The sequence below is a fragment of the Diadema antillarum genome, unplaced genomic scaffold (genome assembly GCF_040938485.1).
Source record: "Diadema antillarum isolate AM-2024a unplaced genomic scaffold, OU_Dant_1.0 seq00001199_RagTag, whole genome shotgun sequence".
NCBI lineage: Eukaryota > Metazoa > Echinodermata > Echinoidea > Diadematoida > Diadematidae > Diadema > Diadema antillarum.
In genome coordinates this window covers 368,931-383,962 of record NW_027271993.1, presented here as the reverse complement: position 1 = coordinate 383,962, position 15,032 = coordinate 368,931, and the positions used below count along the sequence as shown (strand labels likewise).

The window sequence follows — 15,032 nt, the reverse complement described above, 5'->3', positions numbered from 1 at the left end:
TGCATGAAGCGCGTGTGTGGCGTCGTGTGTATGTTTTATGTGTGATGCCGAAAAGCTACGGGACTGAAGCAAACGCTTGAAACACGACAGCTGAGTAAAGTGGTCGTTCTGTTGGAATCTTTCTCGATCCTGTTTCACAAACAGCATCAAAATGGTAATGAATATAAATTGCACTTTTCATGTATTTATGGTCACAATTTCTTGTGTTTCCACCTTTTTTGTTGAACTGTATATGAATCGTTTGCAAGCAGAATTACATGTTTTCGTAGCATTATTGTATCAGTCCCACACCTATGTAATTGTGTTATCTACAGGGTGTTTTAATCCACAGCAACAGTATCTTCATAGAAACTGATTTTCACGTCTGAAATTTTGTAGTCTGTATTGTAGGTCTTTCTTTTCGATGTAGTGATTTTAAATCATCGCTTGGACAGCATGACTTCGATTCTTTGGCCGAAGTTCCACCAAAGTTGTGCCAAAATAATTCTCTGTTCTGACCACCGCTGGCTGAACCCTCTTGCGCATTGCCCTCCTTGTCCTAGCTATTGTACTTTAGTATCCATGTAGATACCTCGAATTCTACATCACCAAATTGCACCAAACTTACAGGAGCTACTAGATATCTTACTTCCAATCATTCATGTAAATATGAATCAAATCTGTTCTCGGGAAGCGGTGATATTTGATATTGACTTTCATGTTGTCGCGATCGCGTGAGTCAAGCAAAACAACTCGCTCTTCGCGAGCTACAGTACAAGTAGGGCGTCGGTAGCGCGATGCGCTTTGTCATCCCCTTCGAAATTCACGCAAAAGTCGCCAGTTCACAAGTCATCTTTGACCTAGATTTTCTAGGTCTATATGCATCTACAGAACATAAAACTACTTCAAAACATTTTTTGCAATAAGAGAAATCTATCATATTATCTTCGAAACTAAATGATATCACGAAAGTCACATTTTGAATGCAAAAGCGCTAGCATTTTCAAATAAACTTACGACTACCAGATACGTTCAGTGCGTGTTGGGCAATGGGCAAACGTAGGGCGCGCGTTCGGTCAAAAAGTGGACCCACAATTTTGGCTTAAAATCACCTTTCAGGCATTTTTGCGGGTTTATCCCGGGAACAAATCTCCATAAATTTGGTATCATATGAAAGCTTGTGGTGGTCTCATTCTTCTCGTCCTACGCCGAGTTTAGATATCAAGACGTATTGCTACCTAAATTCAGATTTAAGCCTACACATCGCTATAACTCGGCTGTTCCGTCCGACTGTGAAACTGGCCATACCTGTGTAGGAGGATTCAATGGTGCTGAATCCAAAAATAGCATTGGTTTTTCGCTTATTCCCCAGGATAAACCCGTGAAATAGTGATTAAGATACCCTTGTCAGCATAGTAACAGCATCAGCGAACTAAGCGAGGCGGGGCCTACAAGTCTAGACACGTAGTTACACGCCATGACTCGTGGTTACGGCGCGCACTTACGCGAAGCTCCATACAGTCGAGTCGGTTTTGCATGCATACATGTAGGTACGATGTTCAGCCTCCACACAGCTGCTATAGCGCACCGCCGGTACGTAATGTGAGTACCGGTACATGTGCGCGTCTCCATGTACGCTGTACTAGTATCGCATATGCACCACTACTGTGTGCGCTTTTACTCCGCCGCGCTGTTAGACCTACGTTTGTGATACGTTTGTATGTATGATGGGTCATCGGTCTCGTAAACCCGTGTGTACAAATCGCGTGCGAGTGCAAGTACAAGTGCGTGCCGCGGGATCGAAGCGGGCCTCGCACAGCTGGCTGGGTAGGTGTGTGCTAGCTGACAAGGATGCGCGCTTAGCCTTAGAAACACGCGCGCTTTGAATGTGATAAACGCAGTGAATAGCACCGCCCACTGGAGTGCGCTTGACAGTGAATTTCATTACGCTCGCGACCCACTTTTTAGCCAAGGTTTTGACAGCGTGAGGATGAAAAATACCCTGTTTTTATTTGCTCATAACTTCACCATTATTCATGATTATGGTGAGAAATTTTGCACATGTATTATGTTAACTATGGACATTATGGATATGTATGTTTTAGTGTGAAATGACTTGTATTTCTCCAGTTGCAAAAATCTACCAGACACCCTAGTACAAGTCTAGCGTTACATGTAATGCGGCAAACGAACTCTGCCTGCACAATTTGCAATTCAAGTCGGCTAATAATAATATTATGTGATGAATCTTAAATGACTGGAAACTAGCCCAAAATCGATGTACCATGGTACAAAATGATTATGGCAACTTGCTTATGAATTGTGAAGTCTGTTGAGAAATGCATTTCCCGCCCAGGGCCAGAGTGCACACTCACACAAACTCGAACAGATGATGTACAGAGGATCGAGGACACATTCACATTGCATTCTCAACGACTTCTCTCAAATCTAATTTAAAAAGAGGAAGAAAAAAAAAGCTTCTGACAACTTTACAGCGATTTTGAGTAGTGGTACAAGGTGTAACCTGGAGCTACGATCGGATCGTAAAAACAGATCGGCAAATTTGCCGAAATATCGGTATAGGATTGGAAATCGGCAAAATGATTGACAACATATTTTTGCGCATTTTTCTTGCGATGTACTGTTGCATCGCAGAGGATTGTCAGATGACACACAGTCTGAGTACAATGTAGGTGTGCAATACAACAGCAAACAATTTTTTAACTACCCTGCAATACAATAGAGAGTTATAGTGCACAATATTGAAATGCATCAAGAGTTCACTTTACTGGAAGACAAAAAAGTGCGCAGTGGAGTAAGTTAATACTAATAATAGGTTTAACGTGTGAGACTGGAAATAGTCTAGAAATCTGCAAGTAGTACAGTTCAATATGAATTGCATTTCTATTTGAAGAGATCTGAAGGCACTACAGATATGATATCCTTATCAATTAGGAGACCAACTCATTCAGGTGGGTTCCAAGATAATACACAGAATGTCACACAGACATGTACAGTAGAACTTGGCTTCATTGCTTGTGTGTACGATGTGTACAAAATAAGATATTTCTCGTCTCTCGTGAACCAGAGTGAAAACTGTATTCATTTTGAGTAAATTGCCAAAGGGTCAAAGGGTAGTATTTCCTAGACTTTATTTAGGGGGTTTTATTTTATTTTATTTTATTTTTATGATTTTTGTTACCTCCACCAAGGAGGTTGTACTCTCCGACATTTGTTTATCTGTGTTCAAATAATTCAAAAAGTTGTTAACGGATTTGGATGGAACTTTATAATGAAGTTCATAATGACACTAGGAACAGGTGATCGAATTTTGGTAGTGATCCAGGAATTTTTATGAATTTTTGACGGATTTTGTATCTTTTGGCAAATGGAGTCGATACACTTACAATTGTGAATTAAAGTGTGTGCATGCTCTGCTAGCTCAAGGCACCATGCTGCAGGAAGCTGATGATGATTGTTTACACAAGGCTTCTTTATCGTGCGATATTGGGTGATTTCAAGCATGCCTGTTTGGATGGAAATGAGCTGCTTGGTGGAGGTCTGTGCTCTCCAAGTGTTTTTCTAGTTTTATTTTGTTTTGTTTAATAATTGTTTGGGGAGGGTGTTTAACAAACATTTCTCTTTTTTTGGGGGGGGGGTGGGAGTGTTTAACATTCTATATATCCAGTGTACTCGCAAGCTTCTGTCCCTCAATGCGCAATGTACAAAATCACTGCAGTTATCATTCAGTTGCCTTTATTCTGCTGCTTAAACAGGTGATCGGAAGGACTTCAAAGATGGTTCAGCACATCAACTACAGGATGCGAGTTACCCTGCAGGATGGGCGAACCTTTATCGGTAACACCTCCTTTGTTATTTCTTTGTGTTCGTGCGTGCATGCATTCGTGCAATTCTAATGTGGTTTCAGCTCTTAGAGGAAACTTCACTCCATGTTCAGCTTGATTGTATGAACTGAGGCTGATCAAAATGCTCAAATAGTTCTGTTACAGTTTCACTGAAATACAAACAAAACACAAATCATGGACAGTGTAGGTTCCCTGTTTTCTTGGAGCAGAGATATCAGTCAGAACCATATATATGCAAATTGCATGAAGTGATGATGTCATCAGCTCACGAGTTTTGCTTTAGCTTATAACCAAATGATTTTGTGTTTTAAATATATTGATATAAAGGAGTACATTTTGCATCCAATTCTATCCATGATTACTTTTTAAAGAGGAACTTGTTGCTGCAGCTTTTTAATCTTTTTGACAAAACAACAGATGTTTTCATAATGATTGGCTTTTTAGAAGTAACTTGTGTTTGCCAATAAGCAGTGAGAGCAGCAGCCAGAGTATGAATGGAAATATCATCCATGTGTGGCAAAATGAACACAGTGGTGTATAATGAATGCAGTCACAGGTGATCCTGCTCAAAATTCGCTTCTTCAGGCACATTCTTGGCATTCGACAAGCACATGAACCTGGTCCTTGGAGACTGCGAGGAATTCCGAAAGCTGCGGGCCAAGAGTGCCAAGGGTCCTGCCAAAGAAGAAAAGAGAGTACTGGGCCTCGTGCTCCTGCGGGGAGAACATCTCGTCTCCATGACGGTGGAAGGCCCCGCTAAGGATTCGGTAAGCGCCTGTTGGTCAAGTCTCAAAAGCATTTAAAAGACCCTGTAGCATGGGGATTCATAGAGTAGGAAGGTGTGTCCAGTTTGGGTTCATATTCAAGAATCCTGTAGCACACTGTGTACAGCTTCAGCACTGATCTCTACTTGAGTACACACAGCCGGAGAATCTTGACTGGAGTTGACCGTTACTGCAGAGTGTGTGCTTTGATGCACATATTCACTGACACGTGTCTGACGGGCACTTTTCATGGTTTTGAATGTACCCCAGTGGGCAGCGAATGAAAACTGATCCAGTCAAACCACCCATGTTTCCCCATGCTAATGTTTTTCCCCTGAGATGATAAAAGCAATTGAAGTATCAAGCAGTTTTACGCTGTCACGGATTAGTTTGCTGCTGATTGTGTAGAAAGCTGTCCCACTCTCGTCTGAGTTATTTTCAAAAGTGCCCATCTTTTTCCTAGATGAATTACAGGGTAGGGATGTATTATAACACTGTTATGTCATCTTGCTTTTCTATAGAGAACGTAGTGAATGATCTGTTTGTCTGCATGGTAAAATCAAAGTTGTTGCAACGTACCCTCAATATCTGAGGATAAAAAAAATTGGAATTGCTCTTTGTGTAGAAAGCTGTTGCACTCTCGTCTAAGTTATTTTCAAAAGTTCGCTCTCGTTTACATCATTTTCAAAAGTGCCCATCTTTTTCCAAGATGAATTACAGGGTAGAGATGTATTATAACACTGTTATGTCATCTTGCTTTTCTATAGAGAACGTAGTGAATGATCTGTTTGTCTGCATGGTAAAATCAAAGTTGTTGCAACGTACCCTCAATATCTGAGGATAAAAAAAATTGGAATTGCTCTTTGTGTAGAAAGCTGTTGCACTCTCGTCTAAGTTATTTTCAAAAGTTCGCTCTCGTTTACATCATTTTCAAAAGTGCCCATCTTTTTCCAAGATGAATTACAGGGTAGAGATGTATTATAACACTGTTATGTCATCTTGCTTTTCTATAGAGAATGTAGTGAATGCTCTGTTTGTTTGCATGGCAAAATCAAAATTGTTGCAACATACCCTCAATATCTGAGGAAAACAAAATTTGAAAAAAAAAAAAAAAACCAAAATGGCCGAGCTGATTAGCTTCTACCCCGTTGCAGTTTATTCAAGTATTTATCTGTTCAAGTATTTATGCCAGTGAATCAATTGTAGCAAGTGAGGATGCAATGTATGGCAAACTGTTCAAGTAGCTACCACATTTTGTCAGGCACACAGACTGTTAGAGTCTTTTGGAAAGTTTCATCAAGAAAAAGCTTTGACAAACAAATTTGAAGAGATGTAACTACCTCAATATTTTGTTTTTTCTTGAAGTTCTCCATTGCTGTCCATACTATCTCTGTCTGACCAGTTGCTTTGTTTTATTTTGTTTGTATGTCTATGATGTATATGATGTATGCTATTTTTGGTGTTATAAAATAATAATGAAAAAAATAAAAAAGAAGAAGTAAGATCCTAACATGAATTTCATGTTCTTCCCTAGGGCCCCAGAGTGCCCATTCCAGGCGGTGGTGGTGGGCCAGGAATGGCACGGGCAGCAGGAAGGGGAATACCAGCAGCGGCAGCTTCAGCCACAGCACCAGCGGGGCTCTCGGGCCCTGTGAGGGGAGTGGGCGGACCCTCCCAGTCACACATGGCACCCATGGGTGAGGAATACATGAAATGTGGATGTGTGCAGTTGGCATTGATCAATTTAACTGACAGATCCAGACATTTTCATTTAATGTCTAACTGTGAAGGCAACTTGTGAGTGTCCCATGCACAGATTGCAGGGTGTAATTTTCCTCGTATGGCATAGCAATTTGCTGTGCATTTTAGATACGACTGCTAAACAAAATGTCATTTGTGTGGCAATTTCATTATTTAGAATTGGATACCATTCTTTTTTTCTTTTTTTTAGATATATTTCCATCCACTTCAATTCACTTTCAAGAAGGGAGATTATCCCCTTCATTGTATTTTTAAAATAAGGCCTCTCCTTCAGACTTTCTTCACTATTTTTCACTGATTTGTTGTGCTGCACCACCTAGATGCAGAGAAAGCATATGACCTGACATTTTGAAGAGATTATTGAAACTATCACAAAGTTCATACGTCAGAGATTGAGGTTTAAATTTTACACTGAGACAGTAGCACAAGAAATGATTTACAGTATTTTATCAAAATAAATGTTTACAGTTTTACAGGATGATCTACTGATCAGATTAATAGGGTAAATGGTATGCAAATACAAGGAGTCAATGATTGGCTCCTCAAATCTAATGTTTACACGATTACCTCAATTACATTAGAAGAGAAGTGTGTAACATTTAAGAAGATTTGTTCGATATGAGGCAAAGTATGGAGAAAATTCAGAGTCAAAGCTAATGTCCAAAGTGTGCCATTTTACTTGTGTTTTCCCTTGAATACAGCATTTCTCTTGTCAAAGAAGTGAGTGCTGGAGTGTTTACCTTATAAAGAAACAAAAACCATGAAGTAGAGTTACCATGATTGTACAAGATGAAAAATAAATAAGATTGAAATAAATCACAGAAAATCTGCACAAGGTCAGACAAGGCATTAGAAAGTTACAGTCTTGAAATCATTTCAGACCAGATGTCAAATTTTTGGCAAGTCGTTGACAACTCTACATATGTTTTGCTCAATTTTTAGTTAAGCTTTTAAATTGCGCAATTAAAAATAAGTTTTAGAATATGTTCTCCTTTTAGGAATATCATTCCTCTCCAGGCATTTCTCTTGAGTATATCAAATCCTTCTGTTTGAATTTCCCAGGTGGTCCAGGCGGTTTCCCTCCCAGAGGCCCACCCAGGGGACCTCCAGGTAAGGAGTTTAACTTGATTCTCTTACTCTATACATATATTCTGTTTGTCTGTCTGTAGGCAGACATGCAAACGTCTCCTTGATTCTGCAAGAGGCTTTCTGAAAAAAGAAAGGTCGCCCTGTTCTTATTGTCCCTACAGAAGGATGTAAAAGCCTCTCTGAGTTTAGAATTACAGTGAAGCTCTGCCTATTGAGGTTCGTGTAATACACAAGTAGCGCCCTAATACTGTAAAGCAAGGTATTCTCACAGCATGAAATTTCCACGAATTGGAGTCAACTGCCTTTTTTACTGCAAGGAATTTTCAAGAATTGCCTCTGACATTTGATGCATGTTAATGTAGTGTATACAAGAACTTTTGCCTGCATTTTTATATCGCGAAACTTGGCTCTCGCAAAATTCACAAAATTAAATGCACGCGAACATTCCTCCTTTTACAGTAGCTGTTTGGAATCTCCATGATATTGATATTTGAATGCTTGTAGTCCTGCATCAGGTATCCTTGCTGTAACTGACATTTTGTTTGAATGAATTCTTTCAATGAGTGAGACTCTCATGCGTGAATGTGTGGAAGATGTGACATGGAAAGAGTAGTCCCAAGTGGATGGCAGAAGGAACCTGCGCGGTCATGTTCTTGACTTTGTTACAGAAGCCTTTTAGAATATGCAGCATCAGTTTCTCAGAGGCAAGCAATGTCGGTCTCTTCACATTCACAAATCTGCGTTTGGTACTCTGTAAGTGACTGTCGTTAAAAACTATTCCTTCGTTTCTCTTCTTTTCTTTCAGTCCTTCTCCCAATCTTTCGTTCCTTGTATGTTCATGTACATATTTATTCTTTTTGTTTGATGCAGGAATGGGTCCACCAGGAATGGGACCCCCTGGTATGGGTCCACCAGGCTTCAGGGGTATGCCCCCAATGGGACGAGGAATGCCCCCCATGGGCATGGGGCCACCACCCGGCATGAGAGGTGAGAGGGAACACTTCTGATTCTTAACTGTTTTCAGAGCAGGTGCAATGATCACAACGAGAAAAAGTGATAAAAAACAGGATGAAACTGATTTAGTTGGAATTTGTTTTTTTATATGAAAACTAGTAGGGCCTTAATGCAGGGCTCAACACTATTTTTGTTTTCTCTGGCGGCCTGTTCAGGCCATTAAAATCATTAAATTTGAAATATTAGTGGCCTGAAAAATAAGTGTACAGTGGAGCTGAATAAAGGGAAATAAATCAATGTGTTTTGCGACTTAGTTGCCTGATTGGGCCACCAAACGATATGCTTTTGAAAATTTAGCGGTCTGACATCATTTTTTAGTGGCCCCTTGGGACTTCGGACCACCAGGCGACAGCCAATGTCGAATTGTGCTTTAATGCCACCCACTGTGTAAATCACATAGATTGGGCTGCAATAAAGGATGTTTTCATTTCTGGGTTATACAAGTTGCACTTTAATCAAAATTTTCATGGAGCACCTACTCAGGTGTTGTAAATGAAAGATGCACTGCTTGGCCGTTATTCAGAATTTTCTTTGAGCAGTTGTTATGAGATGCATATGACAGAGATGAACTCGACCATGCATATTTTGACATTTTATGTTTAAAAGTAAAAAAAAAAAAGACAGTCTTTGCATTGTGATACAGTACACTCCCATCATAATGAACACAGTTATAATGAAATTCTGGTTACAACAAAGTAAAAATTCAGGCTGCAATGTTACCCACTCTGTGTATTTTTATTGTTTATTTGTTCGGTTATAACGAAATTTCGATAGAACGAAAGGAAACTGCTGGTCCCAATGACTTCGTTATAACGGGAGTCCACTATACCTAAATGTGAGCCCTATTTTGTACTGTCTGCCTCACAACTTGTCGCCCAGTCAAACTAAAAGAAATTTGACTTTGTATGTAGTTACATATTCTTTTATGTTCTGTATCTGTAGTTCATTTAAACACATCAATGTTTGGTTTTCTTTTTTGTTTATTCACAGGACCTCCGGGCCCAAGAAGCTAATGGATCTTCATTTCCTGATTGCGTTTCTCATCATGTTTGTAAATAATATTCCCTTTTGTAATGTTTATTCACCTACACCAACGGAGGGCAGCAGTTTCACTGTAAAGGGGTTTAGCAAGAAACTGCCTCTGGCTTGAACATTTGGTTGCAATTACAGAGAATGTTGTGCAGACCAGTGATGGCCATTGGAGTAGTATTGCACCGGGTCGTGCTCAGTGATGCAGAACCGGGCTCGGCGAAAGAAAGCTTTCTCATTTTATGCTTCCTCTGCAAATTATGTGTTGTCGTTAATTTTGTTTTCAATCTTTTGTGTGTCGTTGTTTAGTTCATTTTTGAAGCGTAATATGTACTTGATAAAACAAGGTCCGCTTGATTTGTTGGTGACAATGGGCCCTTTTAAATGGTAATTATTGACTATGTTGCTAGCAGTCATGACTCTGTTTTGCTGAATAAGTTAATGACCGTGTAGAAGCTTGGGTTAAAACATAGCACACCAGTTGTGTGTGGTTCAGGACTTTGCCTGAGTGTCTACGCACAACATATTGGCTGTTGGTTCTAGCATTCCGACACCATTCATTGATTTCAGAATAAGCTTACATTTGAGCTATAAAAAAAAACAAGGTTAGACGCATACCAGACCAATTTGGATATGCAGGCACAAACAAGACATGCACAAGAAAATGTGAACTAACAGTGGCAACTTGGGCCTTCACTCTTACCAACTGCAGTAATGTATGTGAACTTGGATAAAATGGGTAAACTCTCTCTCTCTCTCAAAAAAAAATGTTAACTTTCATCAAAATGACTTTTGATTTTCATTGCATAGCAAAGACAATGAAGCTGTATTGTCAGTTAGCAGTGATGTGGAAATTAAGAGCTAATAAAGAAGACATTATCTACTGGTTTTATGTACATACTGTACATGTGTATGACAAATGTTGATAATGGAATTGTGAGGTATGATATTCAGTATGGAAAGTTCCAGGGTCCTGACTTCCCTGTTATGATCAAGCAATATGTTCATGGTTGTGACTGTCATTTCAAAATGTGATTGCCCCATTGTCAGGGCTTGATGGTATTTTTTTTTCTCTCTCTAGTGGCCCATTTGGGCTATCTGAAATCTTTAAATCTGAAATTTTGGTGGCCCAAAAAAGAAATGGAGTGGCCCAAAATAGATGTCAAAACATGACAGTCCATTTTGAATTTTATGTGCCCTATCAGGCCACAAAAAGATTGCCTTTTTGGAAATTTGGTGGCCCGACAGCAATCTTCAGTAGCCCTGGGCCTCCAGGCCACCGCTGATGTATAGCCCTGTCATAGTGAATGGCAAACATGTTATGTTGATGTCGTCTTCCACGCCGTCATTGCACTCACATTTTACTGTTTCCAGGGACTATTAAGCTAAACTTGTATAATCAGGAGGAAAACGGACACAAAAAAGAACCTGAAAAAAGTGAATGCTCCAATATAAAGCGGAAAAGATGTATAAAAACAGGATGAAGTGAGTGTTGGAATTGATAAAAGCAATCCCTCATTGATGCTAGATTGATTCTGAAATAAATGATTTGTTCTAGTATGCATCTGGTTCTTAGTGGTGAAAAAAAGCATTGTATTCCTCTGTTTTAGTACTCGCCTTGCTTTTTTTACAAGCTCATACTAGACTGGATGAAACAATATCATCATGGTCATAGTTCTTCGTTAGTTGCTGCCACTCTTTTGTGGAAGTGGGATATAACTGCTTTTATTTTGTGCCTGTTCTCTGGAAAAATAATTCTCCCAGCCGTGTTTGTACATGAGTAATATGTGTGATTTGTCCACAGTTTTTATGTACAGCAAACTGTTCTGTATGGCCTTTGTTTTAGATTGATTTGTCCCCACATGCAACCACATTTTGTACAATAAACTTTTCAAAATCAAGAACTGAACAGTTTGAAGAGAAAATTATCATGTTTGTAAGAAGACTTTCTGTATACATGTATCTGTGTATTTATCTATCTATCTATCTTCCTATCTATCTATCTATCTATCTATCTATTTATATCTGTCTATCTATCTATCTATCTATATATATATATATATATATATATATATATATATATATATATATATATATATATATATATATATATATATATATATATGTGTGTGTGTGTGTGTGTGTTTGTGTGTGTATGTGTGTTTGTGTGTGTGTAGGTTGTTAAATGAATAGATGTGTATTTATATATTCATATATTATATTTTATTCATACTCCTAGGGAGGATAAGGGAAAGAGAATAAGATAAGATATGAAGATAAATGGAGCAAAGAGGGAACTATGTATGAAGAGAAGATGTCACATTACCTGTCATTTTTAATTTTGCGAGGGCCAAGATTCCGGAAATTAACCCACTGAGGACGAGTCCCGAGTATACTCGGACAAGTGTCTATGGGAATGCATGTTGTAGCAAAATCAAACTGTCCTCAACGGGGTAAATGCACGCAAAAGTTCTTGACAGTTTTGAATGCGTCTGCCTTTGTACGTTTGTATGTGTGGTAACTATATGCATTGAATGTCAGAGGCAACTCGCGAAAATTTCATACCGTGAAAAAGGCCATCGGCTCCAATTCGCAAAAATTTCATGCTGCAAAAATACTGTGTTTTACAGTATCCAAATGATATGAAAGCATTTCTACTATTGACTGCTACTTAGATCAATGCATGGTGTACATGTACATGTATACAAAATGTGTCATGCATGTACAAAGTACATATGATTCTTGATCCTTACGTCTCGCGCTGTAAAATGTCTACATTATGATTATAAAATCAAACATGATGTCACTCGATCAGCCCATGATGTCTCATGGTTGTTTTGTTTATAAACAAAACACGGTCAGGGATTTTTGTTTCCAATAGCTCTTATGAGTTCTTGTCATTTCACACACAAACACACACACACACACACACACCCTAACAAACATATTTCAAAACGTGTTTGTGATTGGTTGGGGGTAGGGTTGCACTTTGTTCGTTCTGTTTCTAGGCTGCTTTTCATAGCTTTCAACTAGCAAAATCCTGAAAACTTTTGTTGAGTGTCTGTATTGAGTGTACTGTCTCTCTCTCTCTTACTTGAACACATTAAAGGGACTGTTACAGTACTGGTTGAGGTGGGGATTCATGTTTTGAACATTCCTAAGTGAGATAATGAGAAACCTCTTGTGAAATATGAAAGAGCATGTAATTTTAAGAAGGATTCAACATTTATTTGATGAAAATTGGTTTTCAAATGGCCAAGATATCAAAAAAAAAAGTGATAATGATAAAAGACTACAGGCCACGCCTTTTATTAGGATCTCTTTGTTTCACCTTGTTTTTGGATATCTCGGCCATTTCAAAACCGATTTTCATCAAATATGGTTTCTGAATTTCTCGCAAAACGTTAAAAGCTACATCCTCACCTCGACCAGAACTGTACACACCCTTTAAGGGGTAAAAAAAAAAAGAAAATCAAAGTGGTCGGATTTTGCTAGCATTTGCGGTATTTCTTTCCTTGATAATATTTCCGTACCCGTATGTATTCAGAATATTTTTTTTTTTCAAAAAAAATTTTTTTTTTTCCCTCTGGAAATCGGAAAGTTGACCTCTTTTGCTGAGGTTGTCGAGTTACAGCTACCATAGGCGATATGTCATGGTTGATTGCAAAAGCAGCAGCTGGCCAGGGCCACTGACTGCGCTCGAGGGTACGATACGCGTGGTATCCCCAAATTGTGGTACCGGTACCGGGGTCCTACTAATTGACGCAAACTAATGCAAACTAATACAAACTAATGCAAACTAATGCAAACTAATGCAAACTAATGCAAACTGACGCAAACTAATACAAACTGAATGCAAACTCAATGCAAACTACTAATCAATGAAAACTAATGCAAAATACTAATTAATGCAAACTAATACAAACCATTATCGGTGAAAATTAGGATGAATTACGGTACCTGGACCTGGCTCTTCCGAGGCCACTCTCACGTTAGTCCTCTCGAAACAAAAACTAGTATCGATCATGTAAATCCATTCTATCGAAGAATGACTAAACGCAACTGCTCAACAGTCAACACTAACTTGAAAAAAAAAAACATTTTATGAAAATATCATTAAATTAATAAATTCTTGGCCAAATAGACATCGTTTTAAATATATTTCGGTTTCAAATTTCAGAAAATGTAAAGCAGAATGATGCACAGAAATACGGATATTAATGATCGATCATAAATGCCGAAATACTAATTGATGCAAACTCGACGCAAACTCAAAAACACAACGCTATCCTATGCGAAAACAACCTATATCGATTACAGATATCGGGAAATGACACCCCGAAATACTAATTAATGCAAACTCAACGCAAACTCCAAGACACAACGCTATCCTATGCGAAAACAACCTATATCGATTACAAATATCGGAAAATTACACCCCAAAATACTAATTAATGCAAACTCAACGCAAACTCAAAAACACAACGCTATCCTTTGTGAAAACCACCTATATCGATTACAAATATCGGAAAATGACACCCCGAAATACTACTGAATGCAAACTCCAAGTCACAACGTTTTCCAATGTGAAAACAATATAAATTTATCACGAATATCGGAAAATGACACATCGAAACACTGTAGTAAAGCAAAATCCAAAACAAAAAGTTTTCCTACGTGAAAACTACCTAAATTGATTACAAATATCGGAAAATATAACACCTCGACATAAAAAAAAACCAAATTGGTCTCACAGAATTCTATCACATTCCTGTATCAACATTATTTCATTCTTGCAGAAGCGTAAATTTATTTAACACCAGATTAAATTGCAGTTTGAAGCAAAAGTGGGGTAGTGATGTAGTAGAAATTTTTATTCTCTATGTTAGAATTCTCGAATTTTCAAGCAGGAGCTTTATTTTGAGAAATACTCCCAATACTTAAATGATTCTCAGAGAAATTTTTATGAAAATTCGGTTGTGTTAATCCCAAATTGCCAAATGTTTCTGGAAGATAGTATAATCACATTCCTGGAAATTAAAGATTCTGTACCCACTGCAATAAGAATGATATTGGTGATGGATTTCATTACTTTTTCATTGCAGCCTCTTTAATGAACAGCAAAAGAAATACTTAATAAGATATCACAGGAAATACCCAAAATGAAGGTGGATCAACTAATTGTGGAAACAGGGCAGTTCTTTCTAGTTTAACCAAGTTTTACAGTTAATAATGACATATGTAGGCCTACATGACTAGCATTTTTTCGTATTTCTCTTTGTTGCTTGTTTATGTCTTTTTACAGGCTGTGCTTTCTATGTATTGAGTAATCTGCTGAACTTGTCTTCCCATTCTCCCCTCTTTCTCTTCCTTTCTATTCTTGCTCTCGTATGCCCATATATTTCCTTCATTCTTTGTTCACTAGTCTAAATATATATCTGTATTTTTTTAACGTTTTTTAATCTTCTTTTTTGTTGTTTTTATCAGTGATATGTCTCTCGTATTTTTTTAATCGTTAATATGTCCAAGG

At 38.3% G+C, this 15,032-nt stretch overlaps 1 protein-coding gene across 1 annotated transcript; it reads left to right on the top strand.

Annotated features, from left to right (window-relative positions):
• Nucleotides 1–63: 63 nt before the first annotated feature.
• Nucleotides 64–9,822, top strand: LOC139744635 (small nuclear ribonucleoprotein-associated protein B-like). The gene is made up of 7 exons (XM_071655065.1): nucleotides 64–154; nucleotides 3,756–3,837; nucleotides 4,431–4,612; nucleotides 6,144–6,306; nucleotides 7,433–7,480; nucleotides 8,330–8,446; nucleotides 9,464–9,822. Exons 1-7 carry the CDS (start codon nucleotides 152–154, stop codon nucleotides 9,484–9,486), a joined length of 618 nt encoding a protein of 205 aa, XP_071511166.1. The 5' UTR covers nucleotides 64–151; the 3' UTR covers nucleotides 9,487–9,822.
• Nucleotides 9,823–15,032: the final 5,210 nt, after the last annotated feature.

Excerpts from the sequence above, each read along its gene's own strand:
- LOC139744635 (XM_071655065.1), top strand. Across the intron at positions 3,838-4,430 it reads GGATGGGCGAACCTTTATCG|GCACATTCTTGGCATTCGAC; the intron begins GTAACACCTCCT and ends TCGCTTCTTCAG. Across the intron at positions 6,307-7,432 it reads GTCACACATGGCACCCATGG|GTGGTCCAGGCGGTTTCCCT; the intron begins GTGAGGAATACA and ends TGAATTTCCCAG.